This window comes from Triticum aestivum, chromosome 7D (genome assembly GCF_018294505.1).
Source record: "Triticum aestivum cultivar Chinese Spring chromosome 7D, IWGSC CS RefSeq v2.1, whole genome shotgun sequence".
NCBI lineage: Eukaryota > Viridiplantae > Streptophyta > Magnoliopsida > Poales > Poaceae > Triticum > Triticum aestivum.
In genome coordinates, this window is record NC_057814.1 from 615,297,436 (window position 1) to 615,319,592 (window position 22,157).

The 22,157-nt window shown below is 44.2% G+C and overlaps 1 protein-coding gene across 1 annotated transcript in view; it reads left to right on the forward strand.

The window, feature by feature from the left end:
• The first annotated feature begins 17,387 nt into the window (after positions 1 to 17,387).
• The window catches only part of LOC123171432 (uncharacterized), a 43,223-nt gene continuing 38,453 nt past the window's right edge, over positions 17,388 to 22,157 (forward strand). Inside the window, exon 1 of the mRNA XM_044588937.1 lies at positions 17,388 to 17,583. Within this exon, the coding sequence (XP_044444872.1) occupies positions 17,388 to 17,583 (196 nt within the window). The remainder of the gene's footprint in view (positions 17,584 to 22,157) is intronic.

The window sequence follows — 22,157 nt, forward strand, 5'->3', positions numbered from 1 at the left end:
TTATGAATTTTCTGCACATTGATACTGCCAAATCGTTTTTTCAGAGACTGTCTTTTTTTCACGGTAAAATGGACGCCTTTACAGAGGAGATAGTGAAGCATATGATTGTCAAGTTTTCTGTTTTGGAGCTACGTACGTCTCGCAACAAACGGACATGGTTTTGGAGCACTCGTCTTTCATCTCCTAGGGATGAATCGAATTCGACGTGCTACGCGGAGGCTCAAGATCGCCCTAGAGAAAACAATGGTAATTTTCCACTCTGTTTCTCTCCCCCAATATTACATTCTCTAGTAAATAGTTCACATATAACTTATTACCTTTAGGTGAATGAAGAATGCCCATTTGATTGTCCTTGTGAACCTGAGGGCTGGAGCAAACACCATATCCTTGACTGCTCTCGGAGAAGTGGAGATCAATGGCTTCGGAGGAGATGATCATGAACTTGATTTCTTGAAGCTGATATGTAAATGTGCGCCAATGCTCAAAAGAATGATTGTCAAGCTGTCAGACGAGGCCTCATCAAGTAACTATGGATGCACAAAATTATACAACATCTTCAAGGCTTGTTCTTCTATGGAAGTCTATGTTTATCTTAGCTCTGGTGAGTATGTTTTGCATTCCTGATTAGCATGCCTCTAGATGCAACAAGGACATAACTACTAATCCTCGTAAGTTTCATCGAAACCTAAAGTCAAGCCGTTAGTTTTTTCATGCCGTGCAAAATTTCTAATGTGGTTCAAATGTGGCATGGATAGGCCAATTATTTGATACATATTTGTGTGGGCAAACCCTCATATCTTTATCAAATACTCCCTCTGTGCCAAAATATAAGATATTTTTTGGTTTTGCATAGGGCATAAAAAACCTCTTACATTTTGTTATGGAGGGAGCAGAAGCTTAATGATGTACTCCCTCCGTTCCATAATGTAGTGCCTATAGATTTTTTGCAAAGTCAATCCTCATAAACTTATTTACATCTAGAGTGCGAAACATATATCACTAGATTCATCATAAGATGTAGTTTTACACTATATATTAAATATATTGTAGATATAAATAGTTTTCTCTACAAACTTGGTCAAAGTTTGCAAAGTTTGACTTTTCAAAAATCTATAGGAACTACATTATGGAACGAAGGGAGTAGTGGGCAATAAACGGTTTGAATGTTTTTATGCAGACTACCTTCCTTATTAGCCCGTTTTATGCAATCTTCTGTATCGATGTTGCATCTGTATTCAGTAGCAAAAAGATAGTTTCTAGGTTACGTAGAGTTGGTTGTCCCATCTGAATTTCACTGTCCATAAAGATAGTGTCTAGGTTCAATTCTGTTCGAGGAGCACTTTGGTATATTTTTTCTCTGCTTTTACTATGTATTTCGTTGTCTACCAACGGCAGCAAATTTACTCATACAATGACTCTACATTCGGAGCACATTACAATCCTAACCAGAGCTTATTTCAATTTGCCTCCTCTGCAGGATTAATGCTCGGCTGGCAAAATTGCCCCTCAGGATGATTTCCATGGTTATCCATGACGGGCATCGACAAGCTCATCCTTTCCAACGATGACCAACTCTGTTACCTGGTCTTAGTATTTTAGTTTGCTGCTTCAACCGATTATCTTAGGTGTTGTTTTGTCACTGTACTGAAGCTTTTCGTATGATGATTGTAAGTGGTGCACCGTTATAGTTAATTCTTGAATGGTGCTGTGCTATCCAGTATTTCAGCTATCGAATTTAATGTACTCGACCAAGTCACCAGTTAAACCTATGGTTTCTATTGCTATGGTTGCACCGTGTGTTTTCACCAAACGTAGATTGTTCAGCAGTAGATGTTCACTCTGCAGTCCTTTATCTTTATATGCACGGGATCAGCTTTCCGGTGTGTTCACCTTCTGAACTTGAGAGTTGCTTTCGGTCCCCTGTTTTCTCAGCTACTGCAATCTATCTGATGGATGGTAAGAGTTCCGTCACAAGTTTCAGTCATATTGTTTGCTGGCATTTCATATATGTCTACGAAATCAAACATGTGGATGTACGCAAATAAAAGCATCAATGGTGTGCATGCCTCTCTCCTCGCGACCGCGTCGCCCCCGCGGGCAACCGGCCGGGCCCCCGGTGCCTCCTCCTCGAGCCCTCCCCCTTCCCTCCCTCCTTGCCGCCGTCGTTGGCGTCCGACGTGGGGCTTGGCCCGGCCGGCGCTGGCGCTGACGCAAGGCGGTGCGGCCTCCTAGGCGGCGGCGGTCCGGTGTGGCGGAGGGGCTCTCAGGCGTGCTGGGCGGCGGGGTGACGCGGCGGCGCCCGCTTGGCCCAGATCTAGGCCCTTTGGGCCCCATCTGGGTCTGGGCGGGCCAGCAGCTGGGAGGGTCATCAGCGTGGCTTCCGGGAGGCGGGGGGGGGGGGGGGGGTGGGCGGTGATGGGCGGGTGGATGCTGGAGGCGCTGGTACTGCCCTGGTATAACGTGGCCAGGGGGCCCGATTTCGGTTTGGCCGGGCCAGGGGTGGCCTGGTATGCCCTGCTGCCGCGTCCGGATGGCGACCACAACGGTGCTGGAGGCACGAGCCTCCCGCACGAGTGGTGGAGGTAGTTCCCTCCCGCGCAGCTCCGGTGTTGCTACTCCTGTCGCCTACTTCATCTCTCTACTTCCTCTTGGCCTCATGGTGGTGATCTCAGTGAGGTGGTGTGGGTGGTGTCAAGACCGTGGTGGCGCATGCTAGTCGGGGTCGAGGTGGTTGGTTGGCTCCGGCTCGATTGGGCAGTGGGGTTTGGAGTGCGGGAAAAAATCCCTTGCCGGCTCTTCTGGCTCCAATGCGGTGACACCTACGGGTGCCGCCATCCCTTCTTGGAGGGTGTCAGAGGTATCTATCCCCCACTATCTTCCGTGTGCTGGGGGAAACTCTAGGACACGTCCGAGCAGCAGCGTCGGCGGCGTCGCATCCCTTCTTGGAGGTGCTGCTTGGTACGCGGCAGATCAGAGCCTTGGTCTGTGGTGGGTTGATCCCGGAGGGCACAACTGTGGCGGGTGATGTCTACTACGCAACTTTATTCTTGTAGACTCGTGTTGGCCTTCAAGCGCAGAGTTTTGTAGGACAGTAGCAATTTTCCCTCAAGTGGATGACCTAAGGCTTATCAATTCGTGGGAGGCGTAGGATGAAGATGGTCTCTCTCAAGCAACCATGCAACCAAATACAAGAAATATCTTGTGTCCCCAACACACCCATACAATGGCAAATTGTATAGGTGCACTAGTTTGGCGAAGAGATTGTAATAAAAGTGTAATATGGATGGTAGAAATATATTTTTATAATCTGAAAATAAAAAAACAGCAAAGTAGCAATTGGTAAAACGGAGCACAAACGGTATTGCAATGCTTGAAAACAAGGCCTAGTGTCCATACTTTCGCTAGTGCAATCTCTCAACAATGATAATATAATTGGATCAAATAACCATCCTCAACGTGCGATGAAGAATCACTCCAAAGTTCCTATCTAGCGGAGAACATAATAAGAAATTGTTGGTAGGGTACGAAACCACCTCGAAACTATTCTTTTCGATCGATCTATCCAAGAGTTTGTACTAAAATAACATCAAGTTATCCTTTCCGATCGCTCTATCCAGAGTTCGTACTAAAATAACACCAAGTTATCCTTTCCGATCGATCTATCCAGAGTTCGTACTAAAATAACACCAAGCTATCCTTTCCGATCGATCGATGAAGAGTTCGTACTAAGATAACACCAAATAATTTCAGATTCATAATACTCAATCCAACACAAAGAACCTCAAAGAGTGCCACAAGATTTCTACCGGAGAAACAAAGACAAGAACGTGCATCAACCCCTATGCATAGATTACCCCAATGTCACCTCAGGATTCGTGAGTTGAGTGCCAAAACATATAATGAAGTGAATCAATATGATACCCCATTGTCACCACGTGTAGTCATAGCAAGATATACATAAAGTGTTCTCAAATCCATAAAAGTATTCAATCAGATAAGAACGAAATCTCAAAGGGAAAACTCAGTTCAAAACAAGATAGAGAGGGGAAAACACAATATGATCCAACTATATTAACAAAGCCCACGGTACATCAAGATCATGACATCTCAAGAACACGAGAGACAAAGAGAGATTAAACACATAGCTGCTGCTGCAAACCCTCAACCCCGAGGATGGAGTACTCCCTCCTCATCATGGTGGGCACCGGGGTGATGAAGATGGCCACCAGTGATGATTTCCCCCTCCGGCAGGGTGCCGGAACAGGTTCTAGATTGGTTTTTCATGGCTACAAAGGCTTGCGGTGGCGGAACTTCCGATCTAGGGTTATTTATGGGGGTTTCTGTATTTATAGGATTTTTTGGCGTTGGTTTCACGTGAAGATGGGCCTCGAGGTGAGCACGATACACCTGCACACGGGTTGGGCCCCCGACGTGCTCTGGTGGGATAGTGCCTCTTTTGTTCCAAAAAAACGTCAAAAAGTTTCAGCTCATTCGGGGAACTTCCGTTTCTGCACAAAAAACACCACCACGATAGTTCTGCTGGAAAAAAAGCGTCAGTCCGGGTTACTTCCATGCAAATCATACCAAAACCATATAAAATTGTTGTAAACATGGCATAAATACTTCATAAATTATAGATACTTTGGAGATGTATCAGCATCCCCAAGCTTAATTCCTACTCGTCCTCGAGTAGGTAAATGATAAAAGAAATAATTTATGTTGTATGGATGCTAGCATAGTGCATAAGTTTGATCAATGATAATTTCAATCACTTTTCCTAGCATCATAACAACAACTTTTTCTCATAAAACTCATCATGATCAAGTAGCAATTGAAAGCGGAATTTTTGTTGTGGAATTCTACCTATCATATCCATCATATACTCTTTCTTTTGTAGCATGGACATTTGGACTTGAATGATTCAAAGCAATAGTCTATAATTTGACATGAAGACATCAATACTCAAGCATACTAACAAGCAACGATGTCTTTCAAAATATCAACGATAAAGAAAGCTATCCCTAGCCCATTATGCTCAATCATTGATCCATTCATGAAACACACTTGAATATTAGCTACATCCAATGCACAGGTATGATCATAGTGCTCCCTAGTTGGTGCTTTATAAGAGAAGATGGAGACTCAAATAAAAAATGCATAAAGTAAATAGATAGGCCCTTTGAAGAGGGAAGCGCAGATTTGTAGAGGTGCCAGAGCTCAAAGCTTGAATTGAGAGATAAAATATTTTGAGAGGCATGCTTTTGCCGTCAAAGAAAACGACCGAGTAGTTCCCAATACTTTCCATGCTAGATACATCATAGGCGGTTCCCAAACATAAAATAAAGTTTATTCCTTTTTCCACCATTATTTCACAATCCATGGCTAGCCGTATCCACGGGTGCCTTCCATACCAACACTTTCCAAGGAATTTATTATTTGACAAAATATTTTTTTTGCATTTCGGGACTGGGCATCCCTATTACTGATACGTCTCCAACGTATCTATAATTTTTAATTGTTCCATGCTGTTATATTATCAATCTTGGATGTTTTATAATCATTTTATATCATTTTTTGGTACTAACCTATTGACATAGTGCCAAGTGCTAGTTCCTGTTTTTTCGTGTTTTTTACATCGCAGAAAATCCATATCAGACGGAGTCCAAATGCCACGAAACTTTACGGAGATTTTTTATGGACTAGAAGGAACATGTTGGGCCCTGGTTGCACCTGGGGGGAGTCCCGAGGAGGGGACACCCACCAGGGCGCGCTAGGAGGCCCAGGCGCGCCCTGGTGGGTTGTGCCCACCTCGGGTGCCCCCCGGACCGCCTCTTTGCTCTATAAATACCCCAAAAATACCATAACCCTAGAAGCGTCGACGAAATATTCATCCAGCCGCCGCAGAGTCCAGAACCACCAGATCCAATCTACACACCATCTCGGATGGGGTTCACCACCTCCATTGGTGCCTCTCCTGAAGGAAATATGCCCTAGAGGCAATAATAAAGTTATTATTTATTTCCTTATATCATGATAAATGTTTATTATTCATGCTAGAATTGTATTAACTGGAAACTTGATACATGTGTGAATACATAGACAAACAGAGTGTCACTAGTATGCCTCTACTTGACTAGCTCGTTGATCAAAGATGGTTATGTTTCCTAGCCATAGACATGAGTTGTCATTTGATTAACGGGATCACATCATTAGGAGAATGATGTGATTGACTTGACCCATTCCGTTAGCTTAGCACTCGATCGTTTAGTATGTTGCTATTGCTTTCTTCATGACTTATACATGTTCCTATGACTATGAGATTATGCAACTCCCGTTTACCGGAGGAACACTTTGTGTGCTACCAAACGTCACAACGTAACTGGGTGATTATAAAGGTGCTCTATAGGTTCTTCCAAAGGTACTTGTTGGGTTGGCGTATTTCGAGATTAGGATTTGTCACTCCGATTGTCGGAGAGGTATCTCTGGGCCCACTCAGTAATACACATCACTATAAGCCTTGCAAGCATTGTAACTAATGAGTTAGTTGCGGGATGATGTATTACGGAACGAGTAAAGAGACTTGCCGGTAACGAGATTGAACTAGGTATCGAGATACCGACGATCGAATCTCGGGCAAGTAACATACCGATGACAAAGGGAACAATGTATGTTGTTATGCGGTCTGACCGATAAAGATCTTCGTAGAATATGTGGGAGCCAATATGAGCATCCAGGTTCCGCTATTGGTTATTGACCGGAGAGGTGTCTCAGTCATGTCTACATAGTTCTCGAACCCGTAGGGTCCGCACGCTTAACGTTACGATGACGGTTATATTATGAGTTTATGTGTGTTGATGTACCGAAGGAGTTCGGAGTCCCGGATGAGATCAGGGACATGACGAGGAGTCTCGAAATGGCCGAGACGTAAAGATCGATATATTGGACGACTATATTCGGACTTCGGAAAGGTTCCGAGTGATTCGGGTATTTTTCGGAGTACCGGAGAGTTACGGGAATTCGTATTGGGCCTTAATGGGCCATACGGGAAAGGAGAGAAAGGCCCCAAAGGGTGGCCGCACCCCTCCCCATGGACTAGTCCGAATTGGACTAGGGAGGGGGGGGGGCGCCCCCTTCCTTCTTTCTCCTTCTCCCTTCCCTTCTCCTATTCCAACAAGGAAAGGAGGAGTCCTACTCCCGGTGGGAGTAGGACTCCCCCCCTTGGCGCGCCCTCCTCCTTGGCCGGCGGCCTCCCCCTTGCTCCTTTATATACGGGGGCAAGGGGGCACCCCAAAGACACACAATTGATCATTGATCTCTTAGCCGTGTGCGGTGCCCCCCTCCACCATATTACACCTCGATAATATCGTAGCGGTGCTTAGGCGAAGCCCTGCGTCGGTAGAACATCATCATTGTCACCATGCCGTCGTGCTGACGAAACTCTCCCTCAACACTCGGCTGGATCGGAGTTCAAGGGACGTCATCGAGCTGAACGTGTGCTGAACTCGGAGGTGTCGTGCGTTCGGTACTTGATCGGTCGGATCGTGAAGACGTACGACTACATCAACCGTGTTGTGTTAACGCTTCCGCTTTCGGTCTACGAGGGTACGTGGACAACACTCTCCCCTCTCGTTGCTATGCATCACCATGATCTTGCGTGTGTGTAGGAAATTTTTGAAATTACTACGTTCCCCAACATCTCCGAGGATGCGTGAGTAGTTCTTTGTAGACCTTCGGGTCCGTAGTTAGTAGCTAGATGGCTTTCTCTCTCTCTCGCTGAATTATCAATACAATGGTCTCCTGCAGATCCATATGATGTAACTCTTTTTGCTGTGTGTTTGTTGGGATCTGATGAACTTTGAGTTTATGATCAGTCATACTCCCTCCTTCCATCTATATAGGGCCTAATGCGTTTTTCGAGGCTAACTTTGACCAAATATTAGAGCAATAATATATGACATGCAACTTACACAAAGCACACCGTTAAATTCGTGTGTGATAGGAGCTTTCAATGATATAATTTTCACATTGTGCATGTCATGTACTATTAATCTTGTCAATAGTCAAAGGTGGTCTTAAAAAACGCATTAGGCCCTATATAGATGGAAGGAGGGAGTACCTTTTTATATCCATGAAAGTTATTTGAGTTTCTTTGATCTCTTATATGCATGATCTCTTATAGCCTCGTATTTCTTCTCCGATATTTGGGTTTTTTTGGCCAACTTGATCTATTTATCTTGCAATGGGAAGAGGTGCCCGGTAGTGGGTTCGATCTTACGGTGCTTGATCCCAGTGACAGAAAGCGAACTGACGCGTATGTATCGTTGCTACTAAGGATAAAAAGATGGGATCTATATCTAACGCAATAGATATACAGATCTTGTCTACATCATGTCATCGTTCTTATTGCATTACTCCGTTTCTCCATGAACTTAATACACTAGATGCATGCTGGATAGCGGTCGATGTGTGGAGTAATAGTAGTAGATGCAAGCAGGAGTCGGTCTACTAATCTTGGACGTGATGCCTATGTAATGATCATTGCCTGGATATCGTCATAATTATTTGATATTTTATCAATTGCCCAACAGTAATTTGTTCACCCACCGTTTGCTATCTTTCTCGAGCGAAGCCACTAGTGAAAACTACAACCCCCGGGTCTTCTTTCTCATATATTTGCTTGCGATCTACTTTTCCTTTGCATTTTTATTCAGATCTATTAAACCAAAAATACAAAAAATACTTTGCTGCACTTTATTTTATTTGCGATCTATTATTTTAATCTATTACCAATTTCTGGCATCGTTACCCGAAAGGGATTGACAATCCCTTTAACATGTCGGGTTGCGAGGTGTTATTATTTGTGTGCAGGTGCTGTTTACGTTGTGTTGCTTGGTTCTCCTACTGGTTCGATAACCTTGGTTTCTTCACTGAGGGAAATACCTACCGTCGTTGTGCTGCATCATCCCTTCCTCTTTGGGGGAAATGCCGACGTAGTCCTAGCAGACAGGAGCTTTTCTGGCGCTATAGCCAGAGAGCGATCAGTTACCTTTGCCACACTCTCGTGCAATGACAAGTGAATACACACTCATCTGGAGAATAACGCATCTAGCATGGAAAATATTGGCCACCCCCTGCCGCTTCATGAGCGGTAGAGGCACACAAAAAGGAATTTTATTTTGAAAATTAGAGTTGGCACATACAACTTTACTTGGAACAACACGGAAACACCGCATATATGTAGGTATGGTGGACTCATATGGCAAAACTGGGTTTAACGATTTTGGATGCACAAGTAGTATTTCTACTTAGTACACGGAAAGGCTAGCAAATAGATTGAGAAGCAACCAACCAAGAAACAAAAATTCACATAAACGAGCATTAAGCATAACTAACACCAAAATAATGCACCACAAGTAGGATGTAATTTGATTGCACAACTATTGACTTTCGTGCTTGCATAGGGAATCACAAACCTTAACACCAATATTTCCTACTAAAGCACAATTACTCACCAACATGACTCACATATTACTATCTCCATATCGCAAAACTTTTGCAAGGAATCAAACTTATCATATCCAACGATCTATATGAAAGTTTTTATTATATCGTCCTTCTTGGATATTCATCATATTAGGAAAGTCGTAATTTTCCCTCAAGTGGATGACCTAAGGTTTATCATCCGTGGGAGGTGTAGGATGAAGATGGTCTCTCTCAAGCAACCCTGCAACCAAATACAAGAAATCTCTTATGTCCCCAACACACCCAATACAATGGCAAATTGTATAGGTGCACTAGTTCGCTGAAGAGATGGTGATAAAAGAGTAATATGGATGGTAGAAATATATTTTTATAATCTAGAAATAAAAAACAACAAGGTAGCAATTGGTAAAACGGAGCACAAACGGTATTGCAATGCTTGAAAACAAGGCCTAGGGTCCATACTTCCGCTAGTGCAATCTCCCAACAATGCTAATATAATTGGATCATATAACCATCCCTCAATGTGCGATGAAGAATCACTCCAAAGTTTCTATCTAGCGGAGAACATGAGAAGAAATTGTTGGTAGGGTACGAAACCACCTCGAAGCTATTCTTTCCGATCGATCTATCCAAGTGTTCGTACTAACATAACACCAAGTTATCCTTTTCGATCGATCTATCCAGAGTTCGTACTAAAATTACACCAAGTTATCCTTTCTGATCGATCTATCCAGAGTTCGTACTAAAATAACACCAAGTTATCCTCTCCGATCAATTTATCAAGAGTTCGTACTAAGATAACACCAAATGATTTCAGATTCATAATACTCAATGCAACACAAAGAACCTCAAAGAGTGCCACAAGATTTCCACCGGAGAAACAAAGACAAGAACGTGCATAAACCCCTATGCATAGATTACCCCAATGTCACCTCGGGAATCCGCGAGTTGAGTGCCAAAACATATATCACGTGAATCAATATGATACCCCATTGTCACCACGGGTATTCATAGCAAGACATACATTAAGTGTTCTCAAATCCTTAAAAGTATTCAATCCGATAAGAACAAAATCTCAAAGGGAAAACTCAATTCACAACAAGACAGAGAGGGGAAAACACCATATGATCCAACTATATTAACAAAGCCCGTGATACATCAAGATCATGACATCTCAAGAACGCGCGCGCGCGCGAGAGAGAGAGAGAGAGAGAGAGAGAGAGAGAGAGAGAGAGAGATTAAACACATAGCTACTGGTACAAACCCTCGGCCCCGAGGGTGGACTACTCCCGCCTCATCATGGTGGCCGCCGGGATGATGAAGATGGCCACCGGTGATGATTTCCCCCTTCGGCAGGGTGCAGGAACAAGGTCTAGATTGGGTTTTCATGGCTACAAAGGCTTGCGGTGGCGAAACTTGCGATCTAGGGTTATTTCTGGGGGTTTTTGTATTTATAGGATTTTTTGACGCCGGTTTCACGCGAAGATGGGCCTCGAGGTGAGCACGATACACCTACACACAGGTTGGGCTCCCGGCGCGCCCTGGTGGGTTGTGCTCACCTCCTTCAGCTTCTGCCCCCCCCCCATGAAGCTTCTAGTGCCTCTTTTGTTCCAAAAAAATTGTCAAAAAGTTTCAGCTCATTTGGAGAACTTTCATTTCTGCACAAAAAACAACACCACGGTAGTTCTGCTGAAAACAACCTCAGCCCGGGTTAGTTCCATGCAAATTATACCAAAACCATATAAAATTGTTGTTAACATGGCATTAATACTTCATAAATTATAGATACGTTGGAGACGTATCAGCGGGTCATCCGTGCTTTGTCGAGTTGTTGCCAGTTGTTTCTTCTTCTTTGTTCTTTCTCTTTTCTTTTAGGCTTGTTATGCTACTCGCTCCAGTAATTTATATGTGATCGGTGTTGGTTGTTTTGTAATACAAAGTGGGGAAAACCCTTTTTCGATAATGGTGTGCATGATCCTACTTATGTTGATCTGAGGCGTATACTCCTTCTCTGATCTGATAAAAAATTGACTAGTTGTACCCAAAACGACAACGATCACCACCTCTCCGTGGTTCCTTGCTGCTCCAGCCCTAAGTCTTCCTCAACCTAAGCACCCGCTGGGTTTGGGTGCTGGTAAACCGGTAATGGTCGTCCAAACCCGTAGCCATCCCAATATTTTTTGTCCAAACTCGGACACCTACCCGCACCTCAGATTTTAAACTGTTACCCATATCTGGCCGGGTGCGGAAAATACCCATGGGTAAAAATACTTATCTCGGTCACCTTATCCAATTCACACATCATAATGTATTTTTTAGCATTTCCGTATATATACACTGCATTTTAGCATATATACATCAACATTTTAGATGGAATAAGAAAATGGTAGGAGTATTAATTTTCCAAAGTGGATAGCAATAATCATGAACTAGATGACACTAAACAATGTCCAGTTAAATTCATGGATGAGTAGTGTGTAACTGAAGTAAACATTCACATCAGTTCTTTCTTATTTTCCCCAATTACAAGACAAAGCAGAGGGCACGATTTTCTCTATTTTTCTTATTGAAGATACTTCTGCAGCCCCTACTTCGAAATGATAGAGGGTGTGTTTTGATATCCTTCGCGAAGCTATGGTCGATCCTAGTGGAAAAATCCGGAGCGAGGAAGGCCCAGCTCCACGGATTGGAAAAGTTGGAGTTCACCCTATTTACAACATCCTGCCACCGCTAAAGATACAGGTTCGTTGAGTACGCTTGAGAAATAGAACCTATCGCTATAGGAGCGATCTCCCTCGCCTCGCTGTGCACCTATAGGCCCTAATTGGGCTGCCTCCAGCTGGCCCAGTCTGCACCGTACAAGGCCACAACTCTCCTAGCCGGGCCGCAGCACCGGAGAAGCTGCTGATGCAGCCGAACACATCTGAGATCGCTGCCTGGAGTTAGAAGTCGCGAAGAGAAGTTGGATATGTGAAGTTTTGTGAAGCTAGAGGACATCCGAACACGCCCGAAGTAGACTATATAGTAAGATCAACAAAATTAGGGACAAAATCATGGGTTCAAAAAATAAAAGCAACACATTTAAACAAGATAATGCACATGGGTAAGGGGAGGGGATTTTGGGCTGCCTAGGGTAAAACGGCTAGTTTTCTTTCCTTTAATGAATGACACATGGGACCTACCTCTTGGAAGGAACTAGTATATGGTATGCGGGTACGCGGGTATGTGTCACACACAGTGTTTTGTACCACATCACTATAATAATAAAAGCTCAAGAAATTGGACCCAAAAAAACTTCTGTGTTGATTGGATCTTTGATTTGATTTGAATTTGTTGTTGTTTGACTGTGCTCATCATTCATATGAATCCGCCTACTCTCATACATCCACCCCTTGAGATGAAGTTCTTCCTAATCATCATGACATGTATATAGGTCATAAAATGTCACAAAGTATTTCTTTAATTTAGGTTTTCCAAAACCCCTGAAATAAGCCTTGAACTACATGTACTTAATTTACGCTCACGAAAAAATTCAACAATTATATTTGAATTCCATTAGTTATAATATTTCCCAAAACCAGGAAATAGTATTTTAAAACTATTGTAGTATTTTATTTAAAGGCTTTTTTGTTAAGGCCAGAAATGGTCTTTAATAGGTTAAAAATATTTTTCTGTTTCAAAACTGTTTGAGAGACTTTAAGGAAGCTCATAGGATATATGTTGTCCATACATGTGAGATTCACCACATGGTCATGTTCATTATATTGAGCAAATCATCCAAAAACAATATCTGTCCGAACCTAGGGTTTGAATATTTTCTATATGCAAACTCTTCAGAAAATTCCACAAAATGCCTATAGCTTCATTTCCCCTCCCTCTTCATGCATGTGAAATTTCTCTAAGGAGAGATTAGTTCAAATAGGTCTACAACCGTTCCTACAACATTCTTAACATCACTGTTTTGAACTCAAAAACAATTCCGTCTTGCCCAAATTTTTACCACAGCTTCCTCACCTATCTAGTTTACTCTAGTAATTTTTCCCAGCTCTAGCTCAATGATTGCAAGGGATAAAACCCTCCAATTTTCTCCCTGTTCAGCAATGGCAAGCCTCCCTTTCTCTTTCATTTTCATTTTCTGCAAGGCTCCCATAGCTCCTCTACCTCATAGACATTGTTCAAACCTTTTGTGATCAAGTACAGATAGGCTTCCATCCTTTTAAAAATCCCTATGTCGGCCATTTGCATGGTACTGTAGCAGGACCCATTCCGAGCTCCCGACCACCTCGACCCTCTCCCGCGCACCCGCCGATGCCTCTCGATGTCTGGAACATGCCAGATGGTCGGTCCCCTCCCCCTGCCTCCTTAGGTTTGTCACAATGGGAGTATCATACTCCTTGTATCCATCTATGTAGAGTTTAATGCATTTTTCGAGGCTAACTTTGGTACTAACATATGACTGAAAGGATCGAGATGGACCTAGAGGGGGGTGAATAGGTACAATTACAAATTTTAATTATTACTTAGCAATTTTAGGCAATAGTGCGGAATATGAAAGTGAGCCTAACAATTGCAAGTGATGCAAAGAGCTAAGCAAGATAACCAAGTAACACAAATATGTAAGTAAGCAAGCACAATATGATATAAGTCGTGCTAAGAGACACGTAACCACAAGTAGAGAGTTAGGGTTAGGAATAACTGCAACTCCGGGAGACGAGGATATATGCTGATGTTCACTTCCTTGGAGGGAAGCTACATCACCGTTAGAGAGGTGGATGTTACCACGAAGGCACACCAACGCCACGAAGGCTCACCCTATTCTCCCTTTGAGACAACACCACGAAGGCGTTTCTCAACCACTAGTGGTAGACCTTGGGGTGGTCTCCAAACCCTCACAAACTTTTCGAGGGGTAATCACAATGGTCGATTCCTCTCCGAAAGACTCCTACCGCCTAGGAGTCTCCAACCTCCAAGAGTAACAAGAATCGATGGGGAAAAGCTCAAGACTTGCTCAAATCACAATTCCTTTGGTGCAAAGAAGGGGAAGGAGTGGATCTATCACTTGATTGGAGAACTTCTCTCAAATGTTCCCAAATCCTTGGGATCTAGGATTTGGTGTAGGAAGAGAGAGAGGAGTGAAATGTGTTCTTAGCAAGCTCAAAGTGAATGGTCAACCTTATCCCGTGGGGGGAGAAGGCTATATATAGTGGAGTGGAAAAGTAACCGTTTGAGCAACTCAAGTGCATAGGAGACGTCGGACGTCCGGACAGGACCGGACGTCCGGTGGCACAGATAGGTCCGGACGTCCGACAGACATCGGTCATCCGGACGCTGGAGATCACAAGCCACGAATCAGCACACAGCCAACGGACGTCCGGACGTTTCGGTCGTCCGGTGACCGGACGTCCGTAGATGACCGGAAATCCGTAAAACAATGTTCTGTTGAGAAAGTGTCGGACCTCCGGAGGAAAACGGACATCCGGCGACCGGACGTCCGGAGAAGCTCGGACATCCGTGAATATCGTTCTGTGAAGAAACACTGGACGACCGTGGAGAGCCGGACGTCCGGACAGCTGAGAGGGATCGGACGTCCGTAGAGTACCGGACGTCCGATGAAAAATGGAGTTGGTGGGTTTTGAGCAAATCTTTCACTAGATCCAACGATCCCCTCTTAATAGTGCGGGATCCCTATACTCAAGAACAAACCGTAAACAAAGTCAACGCTATTGTCTTGTATCTCCGATCTTGAGTTATATGCATTTGTCCCTAGTCATGATCCACACATGGCCTTTGAGACATAATCCTGAGATATACTTGATAAACATGATTAGTCCCATATATGCATGTTGTCATCAACATCAAAATAAGATTAAGGGCATGATTGCACTTTCAGTCTCCCCCTTTTTGGTAGTTGATGACAACATACATGCACTTCTCAAATATATAAAAAAAACTTTGAATATCGAAAAGGATTTGTTGCGGAGCTCCCCCTAACTATGTGCACTATTACAAGTAGGCATGAGAGGATCTCCCCCTCAGTATGATACCAAAACACCCAAATCTCAAGTAACACATGATACCATAATACCATAAATAGGTGCATCACTCACATCATAGAATCATAAAGCAACAATAGCCATAACAAGGTTCATAGTACGATACATAACATAGTTCGATACAAGCTAATATCACATATTACAGTACTAAGAGGATAAGTGCTTACTCCCCCTTGGCATCAAGTACCCAAAAGGGTGCCAAGAGGAGCAACCAGAACCGCATCATCATCATCAGAGCCCAGCATCATCATGGTCATCATGTGCACCACTACCACCGGCCTCGTCAAAGAAATCAGACCACTCAGGACCCGAAGGAAATCCAAAGTCAGAAGAGGGAGCATCAAGAAGATGGTCATCATCACTCACATCGTAAGCCCCGGAGTCTCTCAGACGATCCTTCAGAGCATTCTTGGAGGTGATCAGGCGAGTGACAACATCGTGATTTTGGGAGCAGTTAAAGGTAACAGCCTTCATCAAGGCAGAGTGAGCCTTCCCAAGAAAGCGAGCAATGCGACCAAATGGTGCAGATCTGGAGGGAGCAGCAGGAGCAGAACGAGGAATGCTAGCAGTAGTGCGGCATGGATGAGCAGAAGAGGAAGAGTCCTTGGGAACATAATCATCTGCCATGTGAATAGGAATGACCCATCGCTCATGCAGATGAGTGCGGGCAATAGGAAATGGAGCCACAATCTCGATGAATGCCTGAAGAAAGTGAGCATGAGGAAAGGCTCGCTTGTGCTGGAGAGAAGTGAGGCGAATTTCATGCCACAGAAAATGAGGGACATTGATCTTCCCTTTCGGAGCCGCATAAAGGTGATGCATGAGATCAATGCAGTAGCTATTGCAAGAGCCCTTGTCACCCATCTTAGGATAAATGGTGCGAATGACACATTGATAGATAATGAAGAAAGGAGAGCGCCAAATGGAGAGTTGGTTAAAGCCCTTATGTTTCTCCTCATCAGTCAGTTCTGCTATGGGTTTGATAACATCAGCACATGCATCAGTGCCCTTGGGTCTATGTTCGGGGTCATCATTGTGAATTTTGAACCCGGTGTCAGGAAAACCAAGGGCAGCAACAAATTGAGAATAGGAAGCCGAGAGTTTTGTGTCGGAGGTCATCCAAGTAACAGTGTTATTTGGACCGAAGAAACATGTGGCATGGAATTGATGAATGGCGGCTTGGTTAAAGTCATGTTGAAATGCAAATGGAGCAGCAAGATTGGACGACTCAATGAGCTCAATAGCCCCGGAATATTTCTCCGGATGAGTACGAATATGCTCTAAATCAATGCACAAATGCAGAGAAAGACCCTTAGGAATGATGACAGTGGTAAAAATGTCAGCTTGGACATTAGTGCGAAAATGATTGTCCCGAGAGTCACGAGCAACCGTAAATTGATCAATATCACGATGCAACTTAAGATAGGAAGCAATGGGAACCTCGTTGAACCGCTTAGCGTGGCGGCCGAGTGATAAAGGAGGTTCAAGAGAGATATGACGAGCATCACCGTGAGGTTGCACCGGAGGAGGAGGAGGCTTGAAGGTGGGACGGCGAGTACCCGGCTTGGGTGCGGAGGTGCGAACAGCGACAAACTCGGGCTGCTCCAAATCATCCAACTCATCCTCATAGTCGGAGTCCTCCGAAGAGGAGTTGCTAGTAGAGCTATGAGGGCGGGCGGCACGCTTCCGAGGACGAGCCCGCTCCTGTGAGTCATCGGAGCCACCACGACGAGACATACGAGATGGCCCACCGGTGACCTGCTTGCGCGCAAAGTGCTTGGTCTTGGGCATCTCGACCTAGAGGAGGAGGAAGACCCAAATCAGCAACCCCCACCATAGATCGAAAAATCGATGGACGAGGGGAGAAGAGATGGGTGCTACCTCGGAGTGAAGAACGCGGAGGAAGACGGCGACCGGAGCGAATCAGGCAAGGGGCCGCCCAGGGGACTGGGGCGACCTGAGCGATGTGGCATCGGCGAGGGGCACGAGCGGCGAGTGGCCACAGCGAGGAGCCGGGAGACAGGGGCGGCGGCGGTGGGGAGCGAAAGTATTAGGGTAAAATGACCCGAACCGCACCCCACGCTATATATATGTGCCCGAGAAAGTCCCAGACGATCGGAGTCCTACGGACGTCCGGTGCCTGAGCCAGGGGAAGAACTAACGGACGACCGGATAGACCGGACGTCTGGACTGAGTGTAACAGAAAGCTTTTTACGGACGACCGAAGTTCTACGGACGTCCGTTTCCTGGGCCAGGGGAAAAATTATCGGAAGACCGGATAGGCCGGACGACCGGCCTGAGGGCACCAGAAGGCTTTTGACGGACGTCCGGACAGTACCGGACGACCGGCACACATAAATTTTTCTGTAAAAGACAATGGAGATGATGACAAGGGTAGGAGATGATGATGACAATGATGAATTAGTATAATGTCAAGTAGTGAGTATCCTATGTCAATACAACAACAGCACCAAACATAGATCACACCGATCTAACCCATGTTTGAGTATATGTGACATGGCACCGCAAGAATTTGAACTTTGGGTGCATAATCACTGCTCCATCATTGTAAAGCACCGTAGTTAGAATAACATGGTAGCTTTGAGAGTGTTTGTTCTATTTATGCATTGTATAGGGTGAGAGTACCCATGAGTTGAGTGTCTCCCCCTAAATATATGCCTACATCAACACACGACATTAAGTTCATGCATGAATGGGTACTAGATTTCACATAATATTGTCAAGCTCCAAGATACCAAGTTCACGCCTAAGTTGACAAAAGCTTGCTTCGTACAATGGCTTGGTGAAAATATCTGCAAGTTGCATATCTGTGCCAACATGAGAAATGTCAATATCACCCTTCTCCACATGATCTCTCAAGAAGTGATACCTAATATCAATATGCTTGGTGCGGGTATGATCTTTGGGGTTCTCGGCAATATTGAATGCACTTTCATTATCACATAGAAGAGGCACATGTCTATAGGTGATACTGTAATCCTTCAAAGTTTGCCTCATCCATAGTAATTGAGTGGCACAACTGGCGGTTGCAATGTATTCAGCTTCTGCGGTGGAGAGGGCAACACAATTTTGTTTCTTCGAGGACCAACTTACCAAGGAGCGTCCAAGAAACTGACATGCGCCGGAGGTGGACTTACGATCCACTTTGTCTCCAGCCCAATCCGCATCCGTGTACCCAATGAGATCAAACTTAGCATCCTTGGGGTACCATAGACCCAACTTTGGGGTGTGAACAAGGTATCTAAGAATATGCTTAACCGCCTTATGATGACTTTCCCTAGGGGAAGCTTGAAATCTAGCACACATGCATACACTAAACATGATGTCTGGTCTAGATGCACAAAGATAAAGCAATGAACCAATCATAGAGCGGTAAATAGATGGGTCGAAAGGAATACCATTTGTGTCTTCAGTGAGTACAATTTTGGTTGGCATGGGTGTCTTACATGGACTAGCATCAGACATGCCAAACTTCTCTAGATATCCTTGAGGTATTTTGCTTGAGACAAGAAAATTCCTTCTTGAAATTGTTGAATTTGAAATCCGAGGAAGAACTTCAAATCCGCATTGAGTGACATTTCAAAATTCTTGGTCATGGAAGCCGCAAACTTCTTGCACAAATGAATGTTAGGAGAACCAAAAATGATATCATCTACATAGATTTGGCATAAGATCAAATCACCCTTGTCCCTCTTAGTAAAAAGAGTGGGATCGATCACCCCTCTCACAAAACCATCATCGAGTAAAAACTTCTTAAGATGATCATACCAAGCACGAGGTGCTTGTTTGAGGCCATACAAAGCCTTATGAAGTTTATACACATAGTCTTTGTGATCGGGATCAACGAACCCAGGTGGTTGTGATACATATACTTCTTCTTGTAGAGGACCGTTAAGGAAAGCACTCTTCACATCCATTTGATGTAATGTAAAACCATTGAAAGCAGCATAAGCAAGTAAGATGCGAATGGATTCAAGACGGGCAACGGGGGCAAAGGTCTCACCAAAGTCCAAACCTTCAACTTGTGAGTACCCTTGTGCCACTAACCTTGCCTTGTTACGGATGATTACACCATTCTCATCTTGCTTGTTCTTGAAAATCCACTTTGTTCCAATGACGTTGTGCTCGGTAGTTGGCCTCTTGACTAATGACCACACTTGGTTGCGTTCAAAACTGTTCAACTCTTCTTGCATAGCAACGAGCCAATCGTTGTCCATCAATGCATCTTGTAACTTGAGAGGCTTAACACTAGACACAAACGAGAAGTGAGCACAAAATTTTGTCAAATGTTTACGAGTGACTCTACCTTCCGATATGCCAGTGAGAATTTTGTCAACATCAACACGACCGGCCACTCGAGGCATGATGGAGGTAAGAGTTTCACGAGGTTCAACTTCATGTCCATCATCCACGTCCTCAACATATGGATCATTAATGTGTGGTGGAAGATATTCTTCTTCATATTGCATTTGTTGAGGTTCATCATCAATGATTGCACTTTCTTGTTCTTGCCCTTGAGGATGATCTTGTTCTTGATGATTATCATGAAGAGGAACTTGATCATCATCTTGTACTTGGTCTACGGGCATTGGTTGAGCAATAGGAGCTTGTGGTGGTATGGGTGTTGAAGTAGTTTGATGATGCGTGAAGCTTCCATCTTCTTCTTCATCATCATGAGGTTCTTGTTCCATTGGAAGAAGTGCACCAACACCCATGGTCAAATATCTTGAGAGGAATCTTCTTCACCTACATCACTTAGATCAACTTGCTCCCCATGGGAGCCATTAAATTCATCAAACACCACGTCACAAGTTTCTACAACACATCCATTGGATTTGTTGTAGACTCTATAGGCGTGAGAGTTTGATCCATAGCCAACAAATATGCCCTCAATGGTTTTGGATTGAAATTTTCCTAACCGTTCTGTTTTGCTGAGGATGAAACATTTGCACCCAAATACACGAAAGTACTTGACATTTGGCTTGTTCCCAGTTAGGAGCTCATATGGAGTCTTTTCCAATATAGTGCGGAGGAAGAGCCGGTTTGATGCATGGCATGCGGTGTTGACAGCCTCGGCCCAAAAACTATGTGGCGACTTGTATTCATCCAACATGGACCTTGCCATCTCCACAAGTGTGCGGTTCTTCCTTTCTGCTACACCATTTTGTTGGGGAGTGTATGGAGCTGAATATTGATGCTCAATCCCTTCATCACTAAGAAACTATTCCAAGGTGTAGTTCTTGAACTCAGATCCATTATCACTTCTTATTGCCAAGATTTCTTTGTCAAACTTGCGTTGTGCTTGCTTGGCAAAATCAATGAAGGTGATCTTCATCTCGTCCTTGGATTTGAGGAAGAAGACCCATGTATATCTTGAGTAATCATCAACAATGACAAGCCCATACTTTTTCCCACCAAGACTATCCCATGAAGGAGGCCCAAAAAGATCCACATGAAGGAGCTCCAAAGGCCTTGAAGTAGACACTATATTATTGGGTGGGTGCTTTGATTGATGTTGCTTCCCTGCTATGCATGCACTACACACACGATCTTTCTCAAAAGAGACATTGTTAGTCCAAGGATGTGGTTACCCTTTAAGAGATCTTGAAGATTTCTCATGCCGACATGGGCTAGCCGGCGATGCCATAGCCACCCCTTGTCGGCCTTGGCCATTAGACAAGTTGCATGGAATGTGCTCTCTTTCGAGAAATCAACCGTGTAAAGGTTGCCATCCAACTCTCCAACAAAGGCCACTTCGAGAGTATCTCTCTTAAAGACTTTCACATCCGTTAGTCCAAAGAGTGTATCATAACCAACAGAAGCCAATTGGCGAACAGAAAGCAAATGGTATTTAAGGGATTGGACAAGCATGACATTTGCAAGAGACATGTCATTTGTGATAGCCACCTTGCCCAACCCGAGTACCTGTCCTTTTGATCCTCCACCAAACATAATGCTCATAAATGGTTGAATAGCTTCCATGAAATCGTAGAGCAATTTGCTATCTCCGGTCATATGATTGGTACATCCACTATCAATCACCCATTTTACTCCACCGGAGAAGGCAACCTACACACAATTATGACTTGGTTAGAGGCACCCATTTTGCAATGGGACCTCTCAAGTTAGTCACAAGGGTCTTAGGGACCCAAATAGCATAAAACGGAATGCATTTCGAGGACCAACAAACTTTGCATAAACTTCTCCATCCTTAGTCTTACGAAGTACATAGGATGGAGGCATGAACTCTTTTGGCTTGTTGAGAGTGGGCATGCCCCTTGTGGCCTTCCCACTAACAACCTTACCTTTCTCCTTGTGCCCTTCTCGTACAAAAGTTTCTTTTAGAGGGGTGGTGCACTTTTGAGAGGACGTCTTCTTCTTGCTTGTGCTTGGGTCAAACCCGAGTCCCTCTTTGGCAAACACCTCATTGTGTTGGCTCAATACCTCATTAAGGTTCTTTTGCCCTTGAGCACATGTCATGAGACCTTTCTCGATTTGAGCCTTGAGAAAGCGATTCTCCTCAAGAATAGATGCTAGATCACTACTAGAGTTAGTAGTACAAGCATCAACATTGATAATAGGAGAAGAGTAAGCCTTGGC